We start from the raw sequence: 25870 nt of genomic DNA on the forward strand, positions 1-25870 counted from the left end.
AATCAATGCGTATTTGAATATTTTAAATCTTTTGTCATATCTGTTCTTATTTTCCAAAAAACTACTTTCTTTTAGTGGAAAAATAATACTTTTCATGAAGTCAATATATATGAGCACAGTCGATTTGAACGGAAAATATGACAAAAAATTCATATAATTAGTTTAATTTGGAGCACTTATGGCCAATCTGAGTGCTTATAATAATAATTGTAGTTCCTGCGAATTGCAGAGGAGCTATCAGTAGGCCTTAACAGTCCTGTCGAGGATAGTCCATTTGTATTATCTCCCCACATTCCAGACAGTGTTATTTTGCTGAGCAAAACTGTTTTTTTTGCGACTGAAGGCCGTATTTTTTGCGTCTAGAAGTTTTACGTGGTACCACTATTGCATCCAAATTTGGTCAGGTTGTGGTAGATCTGAATCTGGAGGTCAAGTGAGAGCTTGTCCTCACACACTATCATTGCCATTGTATGGGATCGAATACACGATCTGACGATTTCAAAATGAACGCCTACCACTGTGCTAAGTGCTTATCTGTAATCACGTGCTTCTCTTTTCCTTTAGAAATTAACAGAATCCTATTAATTGGCGTGGATTTTTCTTCAGGCTAATTGCGCTGATTTAACTCATAAATTTATGTTTGTGAAAATTTTTCCTCTACATTCAATACGTCGATGCGAGTATTTAGACGCAAGGTTGACCCTGAATTATACCCAGTAATTAAAATTAATTAGGGTTTGTAGGATGAACTTAAGAAAAAATGATTCTAAACTGAATTTAATTACTGAGTATATGTAACGGAAAATGGTTCAAAAAACAAATTTAGAAAAATTAGCGCAATTGCAGTGACAAAAAATCACCCCAAAAAACTCCGTTACTCTCATAAAAAAGAACAAGCACACGAATTAGCCATAAATGCTCCTCATGAAACTAATTATATGATTTTTTTTTTCAATTTTTCCATACAACTCGACTGTGCTCTTATAACTTAATCTCATGAAGCAAATATGTTTTTCTCACAAAAGGACATCAGCTTTTATAATTTGAGAGTTAGAACATATATGGCAAAGAACTCAGTTGATTTAAAATAGTTAAAAACGCATTGGTTGTACGACTACATCAATGACGAGTAAAGTTTTAAAAATAAGGCCAAGGAAACGTTTGATTGAAAGTTTGTACTCCAGTAAATTCTTTGACACAATTCTGGGAGCAAAAAATACATGAGCAGAATAATTACTGCAAACCATTAATTCTCAAGGGATCGGCATGTGAGTCAAATAGCCAGCTTAAAAAAAAGAAGTTTCGCTACTTCATATTTTGTCCATTTAAATTTGAAAGTTTTTGAACAACGTGCCGTTAGCTGATTTTTTAATGAAAACAATACATAAGAATCAAGCTCAGGGCCGGATATAGGTTTTCATCGAGAGAGGTAGATTTTCAAAATGTATTAAGAGATTTGCCGACCCTTTTTTTGTGTCGACCAAATTCATTTTCCAAACGCTCCCCGAACTCTATAAAGACCCTATTTGGTCACAAAAAAACTTGCTCCGCAAGCACATTAAAAAAACAGATCAAAATACCATTTTTGGTCAATTTTTGGTAACTTTTGTCAAAAACTTGCGTTCTTTTGATGCGCGCTCCCCAGAATAAGTATATTTTTGGCAAAAGAGGCGCCCTTACAAAGTTGTAGGATTCGTCAGTCAAAAATGGATGTAACCATTAGTAACCGAAAGAGGGACTGTTTGGGTTGGTGAGGGCTCGAATCCCTGTGTGAAGAGAAAGCGTCCCCATCCACATCCCCGAAGTCCGCCCCCTCCCCCCGAAGTCCACCATCATAGTTTTTTTTTGTGGTGTGAAATGTTAACACTATAATCGATTCTCATGCGGCACTCAGACAACAAATTGAAACAAAAAATTGATTTAATCCATTGTTTTATCAAATTTTAATTGACTCATAATGTCATGCAAGCTTGCCAGCATTCAATCAGATGCAAAATCTCTCCTGCAGTGGGCCCTTGTGAACAATATGCATTTTAACTTGACAAAACTAATTTATTTACTTGCCCATCGACTGATGCTACTATCCAAATGGATGCCAACGTTGTCGAGACCTCTGATCAAGTAAAAGACCTTGGCATTTACATATCATCCACACTTTCATGGAGTTTCCACGTTCAAAAGCGCCTGAATCTTGCTTCTAGCACGTTTTTGCGCTTAGAACGTAACATCCCTTTTACCACGCCACGGGATAATAAGCTACGACTCTACAACGTGTACATAGTTTCGAGTATGCTATACGGTTCTTCTGTTGCTGCCTTTAATTTAGGCGACTTTGAGCAAATGGAACAACTACAGAATCGAGCGAGCACCTGGATTATTGGCGGCGAGCTTCGGCACTCAGCAACTGATTGTCTATGTCGACTAAAGCTGCTTCCTATATCTCTCAGGCTTCAATAAAATGATCTGATTTTGTTAAACAAACTGGTAAATGGAAAGTGCGATATTGATATCTGGTCCTATGTGCAGTTGAAATACCCTCGACCTCGTCTTCGGCGCAGCAACCTGACGCCCCTTGAAATAACGCGTTGTCGATTAAAAAGGACTGATTCCTCGTTTTACCACAGAGTGTGCTATCTAGCCAATAGACTTCATATCGAGACACGTATTTCTGTATTTGATTACCCAAAAGCTTTCAAAACTGATGTATCCAATCTCTTCATAACTTTCTTGATCGACCCGTATAATCGCAGCAACTCGTGCAGTAAATTCGTAAATTCGTTTTTTGTTATTGTTTAAAATGCCGATTGTGCCACATGTAAGTTTGCTCAAGAAATATAAAGTCTTTTACTCCTACTACTACTACATACATTTGAAGCCAAGTAAACGGAATTTTTGCGAAATGAATTATGCAGAATAAGTGCAAAACGAGTGTACGGGTTACTTGAGTACTGAACCTTTCATTATTTTCAAAACAATTACATAGCCACCCCCCCCCTTCCAAAAAAAATATTTACCAATCTTCTCTTTTACCATCCTCTTGCTTTTTGTTCTTTACCCAATTCACATCCCTACCAGAAACAACTCCTAGCAGCATTTTAATTCTTGACTCCCCACAACCACTAACACCCAAACTTTTTGATGGAAATTTCAAACTTAGTATTTAAAAATTTTTTTTACATGATAACATATATGCACAAAAATTATTAATGAAAAAAAGGTTGCAATTTTGGTGCACCTTTTAGAAAATTTTCACAAAAAAACTGCACTTTTCTGCGCTTGCTCTCTTTCAAAATTAGAATAAAAAATCTATATACACAAATACAATCATGTCAACTTAATCTATTTTACTTCCACCCACCGAAATCCTAAATGAATTTGAAAAAATGAGTGAAAGTTTCAAGTTGGGTATTATAAAATGCGTAACAAATTTCAAAGTTGCACAGGAAAAAGTTCAAATTGAAGAGCAAGTTAAGAAACTTATTTTTAACAACCTTGTACGCTTAAAAAACAACTCTCAATAAACTGGAAAAAACGTCGATTATAACTGGGTTTCATTGTCTTTATCTACAAAAGTCAAAACTTATCAATATCAATCAATTGCAATGGATTTAATGCTTCAATAGACAAACACAAAATATTCCATTTTCCTTTAAATATAATAAAATTATAGACACATAGAATAAAATTCAAATTGGATCAGTTTTATCGACACCATTCGCTATTATCGGCAAGAACAATGAAACTCAAACTTAATAAATTCTTACCTATGGAGCTCCAGTGCGTGAAATCAATTTTAAATCAATTCAAATCGATACTTTCTTGAACCTCTTCATCTTCAAAATCTATAAAAATGATTGGTTGCTCGTATTGGGACAAAGCTCTAAATTTCCTACTGCATTGTTTGCTTCACAAAATAGATAAAATTTTCAAAAAATGTCTTATTCAATATACCAATTAGCATGCCTCATTTCAACTTGGAAGGATTAAGTCGTCTTGTACGGGTTATTTGCACAAAGTATACCGCGCATTAACTATACCAAATTTGCAAACTGGCCAATTTGCCAATATTCAAACCCCAATATTTCTGCGAAAAATGATCACAGGAAAAAAACTTAAATTTTCAGATCAGGAAGTACCATTCGACTGATATAGAAAATTGCCGTTTAAAATTGCTAGTTAAAAAGTCCAAATTTGTGTAGAGAAAAAAAACTATCCCCCAGCACAAATATTCCGTCCCTTTTTTGAAAATCGGAAAGGCCAATGTGAACAATCTCCCCCCTAAATAGAGCAAGTGAACAGTCTACCCCCTAGCATTAATTGACAAAACCATGCTGTGAGGCCTGAATGTACTATGCTCAAATCTGATTGGCTGAAAAAAATTACTTTTGACCGAGTGAAGTCTCTGCTCCCTAAATTGATTGTCTGCTAAGGGGGAGATTGTCTACTTGGTCCGTCGCAACAATAATATTTTTACTTGTTCCTTGCACGAGGACAACGGCATCTGATCTGACCAGCCCCTCTTCGTCACAGACTGCGTAGACTAAAAAGGTGTAGTTGACACCTGGTGTCAAACCACTGGCAACGTAACTCATCCATCCACGGCTAAAAAATTGATGTTTGTTCATCGTTGGAACAAGTGAACAATCTATTTGGTGATTCAGTTGATACGGATTGTTAAGTATATTAAGTTTGTCAAATTTTCGACCAATGAGATTGCAACAAAATTAAAATTCTCAACGCAGAACTCTAAGATTAATTTACTGTATTTTATTTGTTTAGAGAGATTGAGGTTTTTTTGTAGACACCATAGGTATGAGGAGAGGAGATTGTTAAAAATCAAAGCGAGTGTTCACTTGGATAAATATCATTAACTATTCCTCTTTCCCCCTTTGGCACCCGTACCGAATAAAATCTTTATTTCTGATCTGAAGTACCTCATGTCTAATCTTAGTTTCTGGTCAGAAATCTTTTTTGAAATCTTTAAATAAAGAAGGGATTTTCTTCAATTTTTTTCATCTTATTTCCGATCAGAAGTTAGCTAATACAAGACTATTTCTAGATTGAGGACTAAAAAGACTGAGGCTGGATTCTCCACTCTGTCTTTAGGAAGGCGGTTGTGCTAACCGCTCGACCACATGACCTAATGCTATCGATTAGTTTTATCTATTAAATGGAAAGCAACACTTGCTATAACAAACTTTAATTTGAACTGTAATGCCACCGCTATTGTGTAAGCTCCAAGCAGGTTTAGCTCGTTGCCGTTGAGCAATGAACTGATTTCTGATTTTTTTTTCAGAAATTGTTTATTTCTACATTAAGAAAGAAATAGATCATTTCTGTACAGGAATTTGGCTAGATAATCTATGTAACATTTCTGTATTGAAAAACAGCCTCCGTTGGGTACGGGCACCTAGTAACTATTTTTCACTCCTTTAATAAACTTATTCAACGGTTAAGCATAATTGAAATTGAAACGTAGAATTGAATCTCCTCCCTTTTTCGGTTTTCTTTATTTTAAGCACATCAGAAATCCGCATTTTGGGAGCTGCTTTTAGTACTGTACTTTCCGTATCATTTCAAGGGCAAATTATTTCATAATTATAGTCTAGGGTGAAACTGTTAACATGGGCCTTCATATTTCAATTTTCCTAAAAATGTGTAAGACTTCATATTTATATTTTTTTAAATTAGAAAACTGATCCAAAAATTTCTAAAAAACGGCCCATGTGATCAATTTTTTCTCCAAAAATGACCAATTGAACAGTTTCCTCCCTAAAACAAAAACTCAAAACCAAGCAGTAAGGCCTGCGTGAACAATCGAATCTTATTGGCTGCAAAATAAGACTTTTAATCAAGTGAAGACTCTCCCTTCAAATTTCATTCAAGGGTGTAAATTAATCATCTGGTCCAAAAACAAAAAAAAATCAGACACATTGAAGTGCAGTCGGAACAGTAAATTATCTTAGTATTCAAAAACACAGTGTTTGCTATTTCATTAGGAAATAGCAAACTCTTCAAACGCTTGTTCACTTGGTTAAAGCAAACCTAAGATTGTTCACTTCGTTAAAAGCATTTTTTTTCATCCAATCACATTTGAGCATAGTACATGCAGGCCTTACTGTTTGAGTTTGTCATTTAATTTTAAGAGGGAGATTGTTCATTTGCTCTACTAAGGGGGAAAATTGTTCGCATAAGACCCCTTCCTCCATTATATATCTGCTCCGGCATATTTGCAAACGCTTTGTTTTTTCTCAAACAAAAAGTACCCAAAAAGTACCAAGAAAATAATTGAACAAAAAATGCAATCAACTGACTTCAGCGGCGGATCCAATGTTTTTTCAATTTTTTTTTGATAATTTTGGCTTTTTTAGGTCGACCAATTTGATTTTTCGAGCATCCCCAGAACACGATAAAAACCTATTTTGGCCAAAAAAAATAAAAACCGAAAGTTGCGTTTTTTCGGTGATCGCTCCCCTTCAAGTTATAGCCAATCATGTCTCTTATGCAACCACTGGAACCCCATCATATCTCTTTCAGACTTCCAAATACTGATTTCTGATTGGCTAGCATAGCTTTCGGTCACTGCGCTTTTGCGAGGAGAGACTCCCCTGAAACTTACTTTTTCTTCGTCACATTAATGGTTGCATTGTCCCAATATGATACTACGAATCCACGGATCGATCCAAAAGCCGGCTGAGTCCAAGACAATTTAATCTCCTTCTCGTCGTTATCGTAACAATGCAGTGCTTGCACCGGGTTAGGCTCTAAAAAAATTTAGACGGATTTAAGAGGAATGATGATGATTCTATTTACGTAATTTTCGTAAATAGAGTCTGTTTACTCTATTTACGTAATTTTCAGCAGATGAAATTCAATTAAACTCAAAATTATAAGGTATTCGGGACTGAGTTCTTTTGCTGAGCAACGCTCTTCTTAGCGACTGAAGGTCGTATTTTTGCATCTACAATTTTCACATTGTACCATAATTGCAGCCAAAACTGGTCAGGTTGTGGAAGACCTGAAGCTAGAGGTCAAGTGAGAGCTTGTGTTCATACATGTCATTGCCATGGCAGGGTATTGATTTCACGATCTGTCGATCACAAAGTGAACGCCTGACCACAATGCTATGTGCTTCCAAATGGTTTGGTTAATTTCTACTAAGGTTTTAAGCCATAGGTTGTGAACCAACTTGTTAATGTTACAGTCAAGCCGACGAGTAATTTGGAACCAGTTCTAAACTAGTAATTATAATTGGATATAAATACAATTATATTATTGATAAAACTATCACTATAAAATATTACTAACTAACCAATCATATTCCATCTCTAACATTGATACTTATTTGTAAGTGCTGAAACTTCTTGTAGTTTCAGCACTAGAACAATTTGAATAAATTTTAGCCTACAGTTGTTCTCCTTCTGGATAAACTCCAAGAACTAATTCGCGAAAACCAGTATACACTAGATCTTTTGAGACTAGGAGATATAAAAGTTAGTTAAGATTGGTATTAGACAGAGAAGTTGCTCGAACCTATTTGGCCGAAAATAGGATAGCGTGACAAAAAGCGGTGTACCTTATCTGAAATTACTCTATGAGTACAGACCAAAGGTCAAACTTCATCTTGTGCGACCATCCGTCTCGAACAAGACCTTAATTAACTTAGAATTAGACAATTAAACCTAGAATTAGACAATTGCAAATTTGCAACAATGTTAGATGGGATAGACAATTTAATAGAAATGTCTCTATGTCTCAATAAACCTACGCCAATTTTCCCAACCATACGAGAAGAACCAAGTATTACAAAATAACCAAGATCAAGGCGTGAACAACAGTCAGGCAACGGACCAATCTACTACATGATAGTACGACAAAAACCGGAACAAGTTTTTGTATTTAAAATACTTTATGCAGCAAATTTAGATTTTCCTTTATTGACATGAGAATTATTTGAAAAATCATTTCTTAACAACTCATTTGGTGCTAAACTTAATATTTCAACAATAATGACTGATAAAAGGAACACAAGTCGTTCCCCCCAAAATCTGCAGTTAATCAAAACTTTTGAATGAATAAATCATTGAGAAAAATACAAAAATTGGATAATATTAAAAATTATAGTTAATTCCATAAATTCACACACATCATTTTTTTTCATCCCAGCTTCATCACCTAAAACATACCAGCATAAATGCAAAAACTAATATCATATAAACTTTAACTTTTAAGTTTTTTTTAATAATTCACTTTTATTTCATAAACAAACCATCAAAGTTTTCCTTGGATCTTTAATTTCACTTAAAACTAAATTTGTTTTATTCAATTTCTGATCATCAAAGCTTCCCTTGGATCAAATCAGAACAATTTTGTTCTCCCCACCCCAAGATTTTAAAAGTGTCTAACGACCTCAAACGTCGATTCACTCTCCAAATTTTATGAACGACCCAGCACTAATAGAATTTTTTGAAAAACGAACCATTTAAATTAAGATAGAAAGTGAAGAACTTCGGTTACTCTTCTATGAGCCCTTCCTCATAGATGACCCGGGCTATAACCGTTAAATAATTAGTAAGTCGTAAAATTGTATCTAACAACCTACCTGTGTTCTAATGATACCTGAACCTTGTGGATTGATTTACTATTCTCCAATTCTTGATCATAAATCACAACCCCTAGGTAAGTCATTCATAAAGTAAAACCTAGTCACGAAAAAGTAAAAAATCAAACTCACGAATTTATATACTCTCTCCAACCCGTCAACTACGACAATTTATGCCCCAAGTTAGAATAAGCACAGAAAAACCGTAGGAACTAACTGTTTGGGAAAATAGAAACTCTAACACCCGAGTATTGCATTCATCATAGTAAACCTTATGTCAAGAGATAATCTAGGCAGTAAACAAACGCTCATTTTACATAACTGTTCAATTAAAAACGAAAGATACGATCTTGTAATCACACAGCACAGACAAACAATAGGATTTGTAAGATCAAAAAGATAAACACAGAAAAAGACAATTATGACAAAAAAAGCAAATCATCAAAAGGAGATTTTCAAAAAACGAAACGCAGTCTCACAATAAGAAACAACCACGATACAGGAACTTTAAGACTTGAAAGATTCAATAAACAAGAAAAACCCGATAGAAAATCAAAACTTTATCTGACTCAGATGCTATAACACACTCATCATTTCAAGGAAAACGCAGAATAAACAAATCATGCATTAACAAACCAATACGCCTATACAATTGGAATCAACCAATAAGACATATTGAGTTACAACAGTTCTACAGTACATCAAATTTTCAACAAACTTCCATTTTTCATACAATCACAAAGTGATCCCGCTCGAGGACAAGTACAATTTTGACACAACTTAATTGTAATTTTTTTTCGAAATAGGAAAGAGCCCATGTAAACAAGAATCTCCTGAAATAAGAATAAAACGACAAATCCCTGATCACTATCTCAAACGTATATGTCATATAAAATCATTTTACGGTATATTCAGAATCGAAATTTTATCACCACAATCAAATATGCCTAAACATCGAAAACAAACATACGATATAGATACAGAATTCTCAAAAGTTTTCACAGATTATATAAAAAAAATACCAAAACCAAAATTCACCAAGAGCAAACTCAATAATCATAAATGATGTTTTTTCAATTATTTATGGCTATTTATCTATATTAAAGTTGAAAAAAAAACACAAAATGAGTCACCGCCTCAAACATCCCTTCACTCAATTGTAAGACAAGAAGTCTATCAGTGATAGATGTTGCGGCTGATCAGGGGTAAGCATGGAACACCCCATGTATTAAGATGCGTCTTAGATTTTCGGTCTCCAGACTATGTATTAACATTGGGTTTAGAGTTTACAAAGTATTTAGATAGAAAATACAACTGGTAAGGTTTCAGTGTGATGGTAAGAGAAAGAAAATGGTACTTTTTTGGTTTTTGTGTGGAAATGTCTAATTTTTTTGCAAAAATTTTGGCGTGCGTTATCTAAATGTTAAAAATCACTGATTAATTACGTGTAGATTGTGGAATGCAGGTCTTTTTATTAGTTTTTTGGTACATGGTAAGTCAATGGTAACAGTTTTCGAGCAACAGTTTTAAAAAAATAAACTTCAAAACACAATAAGATTTGTTAATTAAATCGACCTATTTACTAATTTATTAGATAATCCTACTTTTTGAAACAGCTACCTGAAACTTCAAAAAAAAACAATTTTTTTGTGAAAAAAAAACAAAAAACAAAGAAAGTATATAAATCACTGCATCGTATAGTATTTTTACTGTCATAGTTTAAACCTACAAACAAAAAACTACACATTTACTTAAAATTACTTAAAAAATTTAAAACAAGCCCATCATGAATTTTATTCAAACTTCTCTGGTAGAATTTTCAAAAAAAATTCTGAATAAATTGCGTAAAATCGACACAAATTATCAGTTTTTTGTAGTTTTCTGGGAACCATTCGCCAATACTTCTTGGAACCATTCGCCAACCATTCGTTAGAAAAGAATAAACTCTTAAGGGTGAAACTGTTAACATGGGTCTTCATATTTAAATTTTCTTGTGGCTTGCCTAAAAATGTGTAAGGCTTTATAATTATATTTTTTAAATTAGAAAACAGATCCAAAATTTTCTAAAAAAACGGCACATGTGAACAACTCTCCCTTCAAGTTTTAGTAAAGGGTGTAAATTAATCATCTGGTCCAAAAACAAAAAAAATCTGACACATTGAAGTGCAGTCGGAACAGTAAATTATCTTAGTATTCAAAAACACAGTTTTTGCTATTTAATTAGGAAATAGCAAACTCTTTAAACGCTAGTTCACTTGGTTAAAGCAAACCTAAGATTGTTCTCTTGGTTAAAAGCGTTTTTTTTTTCTTTCAACACCTTTGAGTATAGTACATGCAGGCCTTACTGTTTGAGTTTGTTCATTAATTTTAAGAGGGAGATTGTTCATTTGCTCTACTAAGCGGAAAAATTGTTTGCATATGACCCCTTCTTCCATTAAATATCTGCTCCGGCATAGTTGCAAACGTTTTTTTTGCGCCTTTTTGATGAGTGAAAATTATCCATCTTTGCCATCGTTTGTTGAATTACATCTAAAAGAAAAGAAATTGATAGCTTGATGAACCAATTTAGGATTAAAATGTTAGATTAATAACTTTTTTATCAATTTATGTATTGAATCAATAAAGTCCCAAACGCAAGTCTTATGAACTGGATAAAAGTTTTTGATCACTGTCTTACAGTCAAGTTTGAAAAACTTTCTTGGGTTTTCAATTAAACAGCATTCATTATCAACTTTTTCTAGAGATTTATCTCTGAAGAAAAAAAAATAGATAATACAGAGACAATAACAGTGGAAAATCCCAAAAACGTTAAAATATTTTTATAGGAACTTCAAAAATACTAGACTCAAAAATATTTGACAGTTTTAGCAACTGTTCCAAATTTGTCCATTTGGTTATTTGATAGTCTTTTTCCCAAGACTATCACTTCCGTTTCTTGCTCCAAGGGAAATTGGAAAAATTTTTCCAATCTCAGGCTTTCTCTACTAAGTTCTGGATAATAGAACTGTTCAGCTGCATCCTGTAGTGAATTCAAGTCAAAAACCAAAATATAATGATTTTGAAAATCTTACAAGGGAAGAGCTGGGATCTTTGTTAAAATGCAATCCTTTCTTTGTTGTAACATAAGGGCGACAAGGAGAAGTTGTATCTAATGTAAAAATTGCTCTTCCACTCCGAATAACTCTAGGTCTTTCAAAACAAATTGTTGATAGCTGAAAGGATTTTTATGAAAAAGTCCTGGAACAGTTGAATTTAAATTCATCGCAACAGCTAATCTTCTTGTTGGAGCGATACTGAATTTATTTTCTTGTATGAATTGTTTTTGACGAGATGAAATGATAAGGTTCTTGCTGTAGTTTCCATGTAATTGTATTGAGCAGGTTCTCTTTCCAGATTCCATTGCACGTATTGATGGTTAGGTTCAGCAACTAAATTTCTTCTAGTAAACAGCGAACAACCAACATTTTTCAGACTAACATTTGGATTATCAGATAGCATGTAAAAATTAAGTCTAGCTCGAATAAGTTTAAAACGAACTTTGGTCTTTGATAGTAACAACTTTTGGCAAGTAAACAAAACAATGGCAAGCCTCTCATTGAGATAAATTTTATCCCTGTTCCTAAGGAGTTTGTTTTATCAATGTATGGATGCATATCAAATGCATCAGCATATTCTTCGAAACTGTATTCATGACCAGCAAGTATTCCTTTATTACTCACTGCTGACGAGTTGAATTCGTTCCATATTTTTGCCTAATGAGGATATAAACCATTGGCGTTGTAACCCATTGTATTGTTAAAATAAACTTCACAATTCGAGAATAGTGAACGTAGTAGATCGCTTACATAAGTTAAGTAAATTTTTGGTTCCTCATTTGAGTCATCCTCGGATTTTGCTTGATGTTCTGCTTTTTCTTTTTTGAAAGCATCAAACAATCTTCCCTTGAATAATTGAAGAATTAAACTAAGATGGGTATCACGCATATCTAAGTTGACATTACGATTCGTTTCAAATTCAAACTCAATACTGTTTTCATCAAGAGAAGTGATGTGGAAGAAGACATAATTGTTTCCAAAACTGGGACTTTATCAAAAATCTTCAATGAAGAATTAGTAAAAGCCTTTTACCGAAAATGACGTTGTTTTATACTCATTTTATATTGTCACAGGTGTCTTCGCGAGAGCGACTGGTTTTCGATCTACTTTTTTGAGAAATGGATCAGGTTCTACGCTTAGATTTTTTTCCACCTCCCAATTGTTTCCGAACTGTTTTTGTTCCCACATCTTTTGCAAAAGTTTTGAGTTTTTTTTCGTCCACCAACAACTTCCCCAATCTCTGGAGTAGCAATTTCAAGCAAATCTGCTCCAAATCTATTTGCAGCTGGGACTATATATTTTTTAGTAAAGGGGATTGCAGTTGTCCCAAGAGTTTGTACAAGAGCTCCAAAACCTCTTCCACGTTGTCTTTTATGACCTCAAAAAAAATGGATATCAGCAAAATTTTGAGCGATCATTTCGTATGAAGTTTAAATCAAAAATGATTACCCGAAATCTTGTGGAACAAGAGAATAACTTGGGTAATTCCTAAGGATACAAAAAGAGTTTTTTCGCCTGTTTTATTTCTTAGTTCTATCTTAAAACTAGGGTAAATTTGTAAACGACTGATAATTCATGTACTTTACTCTAGAAATTATATCTCCACTTTTCACTTTGGAGATGAATGAAAGACAACGCAATAAAGGAGTTTTTGTATCACCGACTATGTTATATTTTATAATTTCACTATATATCATCAAAGAATCTTTTCTTATAATGTCGTAAAAAGACTTAAGATAATGTGGACCTTTTCCTTTCACTATAACCCTATTTGATTTTGCTCTAAATCACAACCAAAAATCTAACCCAAGTCAGCTCTTTGAAGTATAGTCATAGTTTTGTTCGCCTATAAGTTTTTGAACGTTGTCATTCATGGCTACAATTATATTAACAATACTTGGATACAATCCAGGTTCAATCTGTATCGGTTGAATCTTTCATTTTTCCTCAGGATCTTCTCGCCCAACTATGAAAGTAATTTTTCCCTCAGTAACGTTTTGGTACAATGAAGCGTTTGATATTTCTGAAATCGCAACCTCCCATTCTCCTTTAGGATGTTTTTGCTCAGGTAGAAATTTTGTAAAAGAACGGATAACTTTTTTAATTTCGGGTAACAATTGAAAAAAAGCGTTAGAAACTAACTCAATAGTAAAAGCATCCATGACAACTGATCGATAGAAGTTTAGTTTAAAAAAGATTTACCTTCAATCTGAACATTTTCTCAGCTATTTTCATAAAATTTTCCCAAAAATTTTTCGAGACCTTTGATGATGTATGTAGAAGTTTTTTTGTAGATATTGTCGAAATTTCAAAAAACTGATCTGTAATTTGTGATTTGTATACCTTTCGAAAAAGAATAGCATATCCAACTTTGAATTTTAGTCTTTAATACCTTGTTAGAGTTTCATTGTACAGAACTGAGAGGAAATCAGTATTCGTGACATCTCTAAATGATTTCCCACTAGATCTATTGACGCGACAATTCCTTGTAGACACAAATTGAGGTAACTTGTGAATGAATTTTTCTGCATGATCTTCCAGTTAGCGGTAATTTCTGTGTTCTAATGATCAATTGGCTCTTTCTGCAAATGCAGCTTTTGTTTCATTCATTGTTGAGTAAACTTCAATGTCTTTCTCCTTGCAAACTTTTTTGAAAATCACCCCATGTTCTGTTCTTTTATCTAGTTTTTCAGGAGTGTGTTTTTTTGAAAAATCTTGTTTTGTTAGCATGAAAAGTGTCTTTGGCATATTTTGTTTTCATTAATTGAACTCTGACAAATTGTTCAAAAACATCAACCGCAACCAATAAATGTTTGATTCCATTGTTTTGTTTCGCTAGTTTGTCCTTAAAAGCTGAGTCCATACACAAAGTTTCATTAGTATATTTTGAAAAAGCTTGAAGTCTACGGAAACGTCTGGTTGGAAGACCAAATTTTGTATACAATGTCCTGGTTTGTAAAAATTGTTATACTATCTTTTTTGATGACAAACCGCTTGCTTTACTCAAGTTTCGCATAGAACCGTGCGCAGCTCTACCCCTAGAATACATCTGTTTAGACCTTTTTTTTTTTCAGATTTTGAAAGAAACCCAAGTTCCTCTGTTTTTCGCTTTGGCATTCTTGTTGATAACAAGTTCAGATGGAATTTGAGTTGCTTCTAAAATGGTAAAGTAAATACCTGGAAAATCGGTTTTTTCTTTTTGCTTTAGTGCACACACAAAGTCTACAATAGATTCTTTTGTGTCTCGATTATCCAATATGATATTTTTTGACTGACTTGGTTTATTTCTAGGGGAACTCAAAACTAAATTAACCAGATGCTTATTGTTTCTCGTTTTCAACCTCGCATTTACAGCACTGCAAATAGATTCAAAACCCTCTGGTACAATCTCGTCCTTTTCTTGCTTTTTGTTCTAATTTTCTTTTTTTTTATATATAAAGCGTACTTTGTGATTGAAAAACTGAGTAAGGATTTAAAACAAACTGATCCATACTGTGTCAATCGCTTAATGACAAAAGAAGTAATAAGATATATTAATTCTAAGCCTTTTGGCGAGCTTAAAATAGTTCTTCTTTTATGCAGTGAAGTTCTTCTTCGTGTGAGTTCTGATATTTCTCTTCGGTAATTTACTACGTATATTTTTCGGAGATCCCGTAGCTGGCCTCGTAGCAAATTTACAAGACATTGGCTGAGAAAATGAATGAAACTTTTTTGGACAATGGAAGATGAACTGTTTTTGAAAATTTTTGGATAAGTTTTTGAAATATTGGTAGTATAGAGACGTATTGTATGTTCATCGTCCAAAAACTTTGTTTCTGTTCCTGCTGATAAAAAAAATTTTGATGGAACCGAAGTGCTGTTTGTACAATATTTTAGTGAATCAACTGTTTTTGGAGTTAAATCAATGAGTAAATGACTATAAGGAATGGTTGCTTCATCTTGATACCACTCTTTCAATTGTGATCCTAGACCTAGTTGTTGACTTAATGCATTGATTTGTAAAACATCTCTCCGTGATTTGAACAACACTCTATGTGTAGTTTGTATCATCTCATCCCAATTTGCTTTGATGAAACAAGATTTGCTTAATATATTTTGTATTCAATCACCTGTGTCTTCCAACGGGAAAAATTTTTACAAACTGCTTACAATTTAAAATTTCTTCACAAGAGTCATCAAATATTAACAGATAATTTATTCCATTCTTGGAAAGGTTTCCAATCAGTTCAAAGTCGACTCCTTGGATAAACTTATGGTTTTTTCTTTGCATTTGTCCATGAAGAGGTTAATTATGTTGATGAAATAAAAAAACTTTGACAATTTTTGGTTGAAATGTACCAATTTTTTTAACCAATCAAAAACAAAATGCAATTTTCCAGATCCATTTGGTCCAGCTAGCGAAATAAAAACTCGTTCTTTGGTAGAAATTATTTTGTTCATAGCTTTGGAGAAGGCAAAATTTAACCGGATCTGCTTAATAAAATTGCTACCCAGACTGTTGTTTCTCCACGTGTAGTGGATAACATTATTCGAACGGTTGCACATGCTAGTATCAAAACTATGGTAAAAAATTGGCACGAAAAAACTAAAAGAGATCTATTAATATGACACGTACGTCCAAAAAACTTTCTTGATAGTTTTTCTTGATTCTCCTCTTCAAAAACAATATTTCCTAAATTTCTCAACTTTGAAATGAAAAAATTGAAAATGATTAATATTTAAATTTAAAAAACACAAGATATTATAAATAGATTTAAATCATTTACAATTTATCAAAAAAACAATGAGTCCTTGTTCCGCATGCAAATGCTTTTCTTTCTGCACATGAAGAGTTTCTGCATGACGAAATGGGTAGTTGCTACACCTCCAATCATATTTTTTCATTTTTGAAAATCAAATTCTGAACTTTTGGGCATTCGTAGTCATTCAAGTTTGCAAACTTTGTTTCTTAAATTTGTTACAGAACTTAACATTTTTCATAATATTTTGCAAAAACTCACAAGTGACTAACAATAAAACAATGCATATACTGTTGAAGCTAAAATTTTAATATATAAACAGAAGAGCAATCTAGTCACGTGATCAATAAAACAAGAACTAGAAAATCTAGGTAAATCATAAAAATAACCAGGTGTCTTACGCTTAGTAGACTTCACAGATCCAGCTGCATCGTGTAAGATTGATGAAGTCTGAAGATTTTTGAATTTGCGAAAAAATAATCCATGCAGTAATTTCCATATCCACTTAGACCTCCAAAAGGAAAATTTTGGTCCAATTCTTTCAAACATATGTTTGGGTCCAAAACAATACAGGTACAAAGAAAGTAATTTTTCTTTTTATATTTGATGAAAATTCATGCTTAATCAAATTAAAATTTCTGAGAATTTCTTTTAATTTCTGAACGTTCATTTTCTACTGTGCATTCGTCAATAATGATAAAAATTTATTCGAATGTTTCTCCAAAAGACAAAACCGAGGGGATAAAATCAATCAGTTTATCATACTCTTCTTTTTCTAACTGTTACTTTTGTTGTTTTTTCAAGTGTTTTCTTTCCTACAATTGTCTATAAGATCTAGTTTTTTCATATCTGAACGATAACCTAGAAAAATTTTACGTCTTCCATCATGCAAAGTACACTCAAATTGACAAATCTGTGATTCTGTATCCAAACCTGTTAGTGAAAATTTCTGGGACTTTTCTCTTTAGACGATATGAAAAGTCCTAATTTATTTTGAAGCTTCAAAACAAGACTTCTGGAAAAACCAAAGTTCCAATTCATACTGCTCAGATCAAAAAAATTTTAAAAAAAGATTCAAGAAGATGAATATTTGACTTACATGAATATAACATCATCACTCAACAAAATTCTTGAACTTTAAAGTTCTGTTCTCAACAAACATGAAATTTCCAAAACTTGGGCGATTTCTTTGAATTCGTTCGTTGTATACATATTTGACATAGGCAACTTGCTTCAACAGTTCGTTCTCCGTTGCAGTGAAGAGTCGAATCTGAATGTAGCGCGTGACACACTTCTTGACTGTGACACACAACCTTCTCTTCTTGTATGTTGCTATGTCATACACCGCATGACAGTTTGCTAGTTCCTGCTCCATGTTTGAGTCTTTGTCAGAATAAGGAGTAGTAGATGTTGGGTCTAACCAGGGGGGGGGGGCATGGCTGACCCAGCGCGTGGTACTTATTTCAGCGCGTGTTACTTAATGGTTGAATATTATTTTTGTTGACGTGTGAATAAATTTTCCTATGTTACAAAATTGCATAAAGGTTTCAGAGTTTCAGATGGTAAGCTTGTAAGTTTCGAGAAATAAATTTTGGCGCCCGATCTTTACCATGTCCTAGGATAGTGTTTAGATTTTCTATTTTTTAGGATAGTGTATAGATGTTCCTATGCATAAGGGATAGAAATGCATTGTATCAACAAAAGGAATAGTTATCTCAATGTATTGAGACAATTAATGGTGAGGTTTCAATTTGGTGGTAAGAGAATGGTAAGAAAAACGGTATTTTTTTTTAGATTTTGTATCGAAATGTCTAGTTTTTTTCTCAAAATTCTCGGCACGCAATATTTAATTGGTGAGTATTACCTGTAGATTGCGTAATGATGTTTTTTCGTTCATGGTAAGTCAATGGTAAGATGTGCAAAAAAATTGGGATTTTTATCAAACCAATTTGCAATTTTTTTCAAAAAACTTCAAGACACGATAAGATTTGATATAATTCGACCTAATAACTATTTTATTAGTTAATTTTTATTTATAAAACAGTACTCAATTTTGCTGAATCTTTGCTGAAACCTACTGAAATTCAAGTTTTTGGAAACCTTCAAAAGTTACAAGTTTTCGGAAAAAATTGCAAAAATCTCAAGGTTTTGGCTAATTTTATGTTACTTCCGATCTAATTGAAAAACTATACATACGTGTAAAGTTTGACATTAGACTCAAATTGTTATTAAATGTTGAGACAGTGATCATGTTGAGACAGTGATAAAAAAATTTGGACTTTCTCACAGTCTTCTACCAAAATAATGAAATACGATAAAATTTACACTAATTGGTGCTAAAAAGCAGTTTCTATAATGCGTTGAACATATAAAGCATATATTAGCTGAAATAAAATTAAAATTTCCGATTTCTCGGAAAAATATTGCAATTAATCGTAATTTTAAAGAATGTAAAAATTAATCAAATCTATCCAAAGTTTTCTATTTTTAACCTTTCATTAGTGTAATTGACTGGTTTTTCATTCAATTCAAGGAGAATTTGCCTATGAATCGAAATTCAAATGAACATTAAGAGCAATATTCCTTGAAATTTCTAGATCAAACTCTATGATCCAATTCCTCCTCAGTTTTTTTTCACGGATTAACCAACAACTTGTACAAAAAATACAAGTTCTGAGAAATTTTTCACGTTGATATTTAAAACAAGTTTGGATCATTGTTGAAAAATAATAATTTTACAGCTAAAATTGACAAAAATTGGGCTAAACTTTTTTTAAAAATTATATTAGATTGGATGAAATTCAACAAAATCTTCTTCAAAACTAAAGATTATCTCTTTGTTGCTTCTATAACTTAATTTTCATGATTTTTCCGTAAAGTTTTTCTATGCTTCAAGGTTATTCTTGCTTTCTGCTGTACATGTTGTTTCTATTGAACTCACTTTGCCAGAAAATTTGAGGAGGAACTAGCGAATTGAGGAGGAAAAAGCTATCAATTGAGCGAACAGTTTGCTGGCAGAGATAAAATTAGAACTGATAAAATCTGATGAATACTTTGTAACTTTTACAAATTCTTCTTTAAGTTCTCTTGTTCAGTTACAACAAAAAACTATTGGGGCAAAAGTACAATTTTTGGGATCATTAACTATCACTTTTCTTGCAAAATAGTTATTAAATCAGTTTTTTTTTGTTAATTTGTGTCGGAAGTTTTCTCAAAACAGTCTCAGTGAGAAAAAATTGGTGCTAGTGAAAGCATTCAAAAGTATATGTAAAAATTGAGAATATACAGCTTTTTTTACGTTGAGTTTTTAGAACAAATTGAGAGCAGCTTGATTGTTTTTAATCTGAAAACCATCGGAAGTAGAAATACGCAAGTTTGCCTAGTTTGCCTAATACGCAAAATTTGCACTTTTATGTTGGAGTTTTTCTCAAGATGTAATTTATAAGCTATCTCAAAACTACAAACGAATTAAGCTGAGTTTCAACTTCAAATTAAAAATTTTTCAGTTTTTGCCTCATCTACTATTTTCCAACTTAACTTAATTCGAACTAAATTTTACTTGAAAATTGATTTTTAGATTGAAAAATTTATAATTTCAACGGAAAATTTAATAATCCTAAGCAGAATTAATATCATATACTCCTAAACCAAAAAATCTTCAAACGATTTTCTCACCCTGATAATTGTAAGTTGCTGTTTCAACTCTAAATTTTTATATTGAAATAAATTTTTGGTTGAGAAAGATGTATCGTATTATCTTGTAATTTACAAAAGTTAGCAAAAACATACATTTTTAATCTTTTCTAGGTCAGTTTTCAATTTTTTTTCTAAAATTGTCAAACAAAAAATGAAGAAAACCGTTTTTTTTTAATCAAAATGCTCTACTCTTTGAACACTTTTACAAGCACTAAACAAGGAAAACTTTAAAATATTAACTAGGCAAAACCTATCAATTAGTCGATGTTTTATAAGTTTCCAGTTTTTTACAATTTTTTAAGAAAAACTTAACCACTCATTAGCGTATAAAATGAACTTTTACTACAAATGTATCGCAAAAAATCTCCGCAAGCTTGCAGGCAATGGAGTTTTTACTGTAGATTAAAGATTTTTGGTTGGTTTTATATTGAAAGTTTCACGACAATTTGAGCTCATTTGACAAAAACAAATGACAAATCAAGAAGTGTGATGAAACAACTGTTTTATTTTTACTGGAATTTTTCAAGTTTATTGTTTAGGCTTTTCAGGTTCAGTAAAAATTATGATTCATAGTAATTTGTAATTTTATAAAAAAAGATAATTGTTTTACCTTCTCTTGGAGCGTGTTTTGAGACTGCTGAGCACTTATTTTAACATTATGTGGACAAGAAGAATGCTATTCCTTGCTGCTATATTTATAAAAGTTAGAGTTCGAACACTTCACAACCCCACAGGTTCTATGATGACTTGATGCGTGTGAGCGACTGTATTCTCTGCCGCATTCAAGATATGCAACTCTTTCGTTTCTATTCAGTGACAGCATCTCAACAAGTATAGACAGAATTAATGAGAGATTCAAAATGTCCCAAATTTTTAGATAAGATGAGTTGAATACCCTCAACAAATGAAAAAAAGTGGTTAAAAAACAGCAAAATTTTTAATCAATTGTTTCTAACGTGGAAGAAAATCAGAATGGATATCAACCTATTTGATCAAGCTGAAATAAAAAATCATCCCATGTAACCGTGGAGTTTTCAAATGTATCAAATCAGAATCGAGCATTTCTTAAAAGTAATTTTTTTTCTTTTCTGCTATCAACCAATCAGAATCAAAATTTCACTAAAAATTGAATTTTTAACAACTCTGATATCAACCAATCAGTATGAAATATTCACAAATGTTAAAACATTTTTTTAGATCAGAACAAAACTATTTTTATAAAATTTCCCATCTAATCAATTTCAATAATTTTTTCCAAAATAACTAACATATACATTTGTTTTCAAAATGAGATTTCTTGTCTGGTTTATATTTTTTTCGATAAAAACTTCAAAACTTGGATTTTCGGTCAAAAAATTTTCGATTTGTTCTATTTCTAAGGAGTGAAAAAAAATTACCAGATTATTGTTTTTTGTCTTTTTCTTCTTGGTATTTTGTAATAAAAACAACCGGAAGTTTTTTAAGTTTAGATAACCGATTAAAAAATATTCCGACATATGTGAATATGTTTGTCTAATCTCTGAAAAATTTGGCTAAAAGAAGTTCCTATTAAAAATAAATGATATTTGCAACCTTTCAAGGAAAAGAAAAAATCGTGAGCAGACACGCAATAATCTTGGGTTACTATGTTTTTTTCGTAAAACTCGATGGAAACAGAAATAAATAATGGTTTTTTTATAATCTAAATAAAAGCTGGGAAAAACTTGACACATAACAGTTGCCAATGGTATGAACGATTTTTGCAGAAAACGGTGGATTCATATAGTAGTAGTAACACCTACGCAACTTCATTGGAAAAGTTCAAACAAAACTTTCCATAATTGGTACTACTTCCATAAATGGAAATCGTGATGACACATACTGCTTACTTCCATTTTCTTTTAATCTCGAAATTAATTCTCTCTTTTTGCCTCATCTGATCAGTTTGCTCATCAAAAACGTAACAAGAAAAGATACTAGTCCCATTTATATTGAATTCTCAAAAATCAAACAAGAATTGGTTGTGTTCAGATATAAATGATAGATACAGTTAAAACATTTAACGTGCAATTTTTCCACCTGCAGGACCACTACTGGGACAGTAGTGTCAAAAATGATTTGCATATCTGGTTTGACCACCAAAACTATATCAACTACTAGCTATCTGGCTTCAGTATCAACTGAACACTTTGAGAGAGATTTTGTGTAAGAAAATTATGAGGCGGGAAAATTTTTCGGAAGTTTTCTCAGAACAGTCTCAGTGAGAAAAAATTGGTGCTAGTGAAAGCATTCAAAAGTATATGTAAAAATTGCGATTATAAAGCTGTTTTTTTTACGTTGAGTTTTCAGAACAAAATGAGAGCAGCTTGATTGTTTTTAATCTGAAAACCATCGGAAGTAGAAATACGCAAGTGTGCCTAATTCCTAACTTCTGCTACATCCAAATACTTCTGAAAGAACGCTTCTTAGAGAAATTGATTTAGAAAGGGAAATAAAGTTGCAAATTGTGACGATTAAAAATTTTTGCGAGGTTTATTACGAGAAAAACTATAGTTCTACTTAATTTTCTAATTCAAAAATTTGAAACTCACCAGAACAAAATCTTTACTAATTTTCAAAAGTTACAAGTTTTCGGAAAAAATTGCAAAAATCTCAAGGTTTTGGCTAATTTTATGTTACTTCCGATCTAATTGAAAAACTATACATACGTGTAAAGTTTGACATTAGACTCAAGTAGTTTTTAAATGTTGAGACAGTGATCATGTTGAGAAAGTGATAAAAAAACTTTGAATAAAATATTGGACTTTCTCACAGTTTTCTCCCAAAATAATGAAATACGGAAAAATTTACCCTAATTGGTGCTAAAAATCAGTTTCTATAATGCTTTAAACATATAAAGCTCATATTAGCTGAAACAATATTGAAACTTCTGATTTCTCGGAAAAATAATGCAATTAATCGTAATTTTAAAGAAAGTAAAAGTTAATCAAATCTATCCAAAGTTTTCTATTTTTAACCTTTCATTAGTGTAATTGACTGGTTTTTCAATCAATTCAAGGAGAATTTGCCTATGAATCTAAATTCAAATGATTATTAAGAGCAATATTCCTTGAAAATTCTAGATCAAACTCTATGATCGATCTACTCCTCAGTTTTTTCTCACGGATTAACCAAAAACTTGTACAAAAAATAAAGTTCTGAGAAATTTTTCACGTTGATAATGATAACAAGTTTTGGATCATTGTTGAAAAATAAACATTTTACTGCTAAAACTGACTAAAACTGGGCTAAATTTTTCTTAAAAATTATATTAGATTGGATGAAATTCAACAAAATCTTCTTCAAAACTAATGATTATCTCTTTGTTGCTTCTATAACTTAATTTTCATGATTTTCCGTAAAGTTTTTCTATGCTTTAAGGTTATTCTTGCTCTCTGCTGTACATGTTTTTGCTAATAAACTCACTTTGCCAGAAAACTTTTAGTCAGAACTAGGGAATTGAGGAGGAAAATGCTACCAATTGAACGAACAGTTTGCAGGCAGAGATAAAATTAGAACTGATAAAGTCTAATGAATACTTTGTAATTTTTACAAGATCTTCTTTAGGTTCTCTTGTTCAGTTACAACAATAAACTATTTGGGCAAAAGTACAATTTTTGGGATCCTCAACTATCAATTAATGATTAAATCATCAAAATAGTTATTAAATCGTTTTTTTTTATTAACAGCAAAATAACAGCAAAATAGTTATAAAACTGGTTTTTTTTATTAATTTGTGTCGCACTTTTTCTCAAAACACTCTCAGTGAGAAAAAATTGGTGCTAGTGAAAGCATTCAAAAGTATTTGTAAAAATTGAGAATATAAAGCTGTTTTTTTTTACGTTGAGTTTTCAGAACACACTGAGAGCAGCTTGATTGTTTTCAATCTGAAAACCATCGGAAGTAGAAATACGCAAGTTTGCCTAATTCCTAATTTCTGCAACATCCAAATACTTCTGAAAGAACGCTTCTTAGAGAAATTGATTTAGAAAGGGAAATAAAGTTGCAAATTGTGACGATTAAAAATTTTTGCGAGGTTTATTACGAGAAAAACTATAGTTCTACTTAATTTTCTAATTCAAAAATTTGAAACTCACCAGAACAAAATCTTTACTAATTGAAACTTTTTATGTTAAAGTTCACATAATTAAGAGATCTTTTATCTGGTTCTGTTAAAGTATCAGTTTGTTGAGAAATCTTTAGCAAGCTCCATTTTATTTTCTCAAAAAAGCTTTCTACGTCAAGTTTTTTTAAATTCAAAATAATGAATTGTAGATCTTGAAAGCAAATTTTTGATTTATGCTTCATGTATCATCTCCAAAAGATGTCGGAGTTAGTTCACAAAAAAATCCTCAAAAAATCTGAATTTTTGTATAAATAACCTAATATATCGAATGATATAAAAATTTTCCAAGCATTACACTTTTATGTGAGATTTTTTCTCAAGATATAATTTATAAGCTAAATTTTACTAAAAATATCTCAAAACTACAAACGAATTAAGCTGAGTTTAACTTCAAATTAATATTTGTTCAGTTTTTGCCTTATCTAATATTTTCCAACTTAACTTAATTCGAACTAGATTTTACTTGAAAATGATTTTTAGATTGAAAAATTTATAATTTCAACGAATATTCAATAATCCAAACCAGAATTAATATCATATATTCTTTACCAAAAAATCTTCAAACGATTTTCTCAACCTGATAATAGTAAGTTGCTGTTTCAACCCTGAATTTTTATTTTGAAGTAAATTTTTTTGGTTGAGAAAGATGTATAATATTATCTTGAAATTTGCAAAAGTTAGCAAAAACATACATTTTTAGTCTTTTCTAGGTCAGTTTTCAATTTTTTTTCTAAAATTGTCAAACAAAAAAGTAGAAAACCGTTTTTTTGGTTAAAATGCTCTACTCTTTGAACACTTTTACAAGCACTAAACAAGGAAAACTTTAAAATGTTAACTAGGCAAAAGCTAACAATTAGTCGCTGTTTTATAAGTATCCGGTTTTTTACAATTTTTTAAGAAAAACTTAACCATTCATTAGCGTATAAAATGAACTTTCACTGCAAATGTATCGCAAAAAATCTCCGCAAGCTTGCAGGCAATGGAGTTTTTACTGTAGATTAAAGATTTTTGGTTGGTTTTATATTGAAAGTTTCACAACAATTTGATCTCGAGTGATGCTGGTTTTATCATCAATCAGATTCTTTGAATAGAAAAATAAATGACAGATCACAAATTGTGATGGAACAACTGTATAATTCTTACTAGAATTTTTCAAATTTATTGTTTAGGTTTTTCCGCTTCAGTAAAAATTATGATTCATAGTAATTTCTATTTTTGTTTAAAAAAAAGATATTAATTTTACCTACACTTGGAGCGTGTTTTGAGATTGCTGAGAACTTAATTTAACATTATGTGGACAAGAAGAATGCTATTCCTTGCTCCTATATGTATAAAAGTTACAGTTCGAACACTTCACAACCCCACAGGTTCTATGATGACTTGATGCGTGTGAGCGAATGTATTCTCTGCCGCATTCAAGATATGCAACTCTTTCGTTTCTATTCAGTGACGACATCTCAACAAGTATAGACAGAATTAATGGGAGATTCAAAATGTCCCAAATTTTTAGATAAGATGAGTTGAATACCCTCAACAAATGAAAAAAAAAGTGATTACAAAATAGCAAATTTATTAACCAATTGTTTCTAACGTG

At 31.9% G+C, this 25870-nt stretch overlaps 2 protein-coding genes across 2 annotated transcripts in view; one reads left to right on the forward strand and one right to left on the reverse strand.

Annotated features, from left to right (window-relative positions):
* The window catches only part of LOC134842953 (uncharacterized), a 319805-nt gene that overhangs the window by 90703 nt on the left and 203232 nt on the right, over positions 1-25870 (forward strand). The window lies entirely within an intron of this gene.
* The window catches only part of LOC134842869 (uncharacterized), an 86846-nt gene that overhangs the window by 23027 nt on the left and 37949 nt on the right, over positions 1-25870 (reverse strand). The window contains exons 7-8 of the mRNA XM_063859410.1: positions 6620-6764; positions 4475-4602 (exon numbers count right to left, since the gene is read on the reverse strand). Of these exons, the coding sequence (XP_063715480.1) occupies positions 4475-4602; positions 6620-6764 (273 nt within the window). The remainder of the gene's footprint in view (positions 1-4474; positions 4603-6619; positions 6765-25870) is intronic.

Source organism: Symsagittifera roscoffensis, chromosome 1 (genome assembly GCF_963678635.1).
Source record: "Symsagittifera roscoffensis chromosome 1, txSymRosc1.1, whole genome shotgun sequence".
Classification (NCBI taxonomy): domain Eukaryota; kingdom Metazoa; phylum Xenacoelomorpha; order Acoela; family Convolutidae; genus Symsagittifera; species Symsagittifera roscoffensis.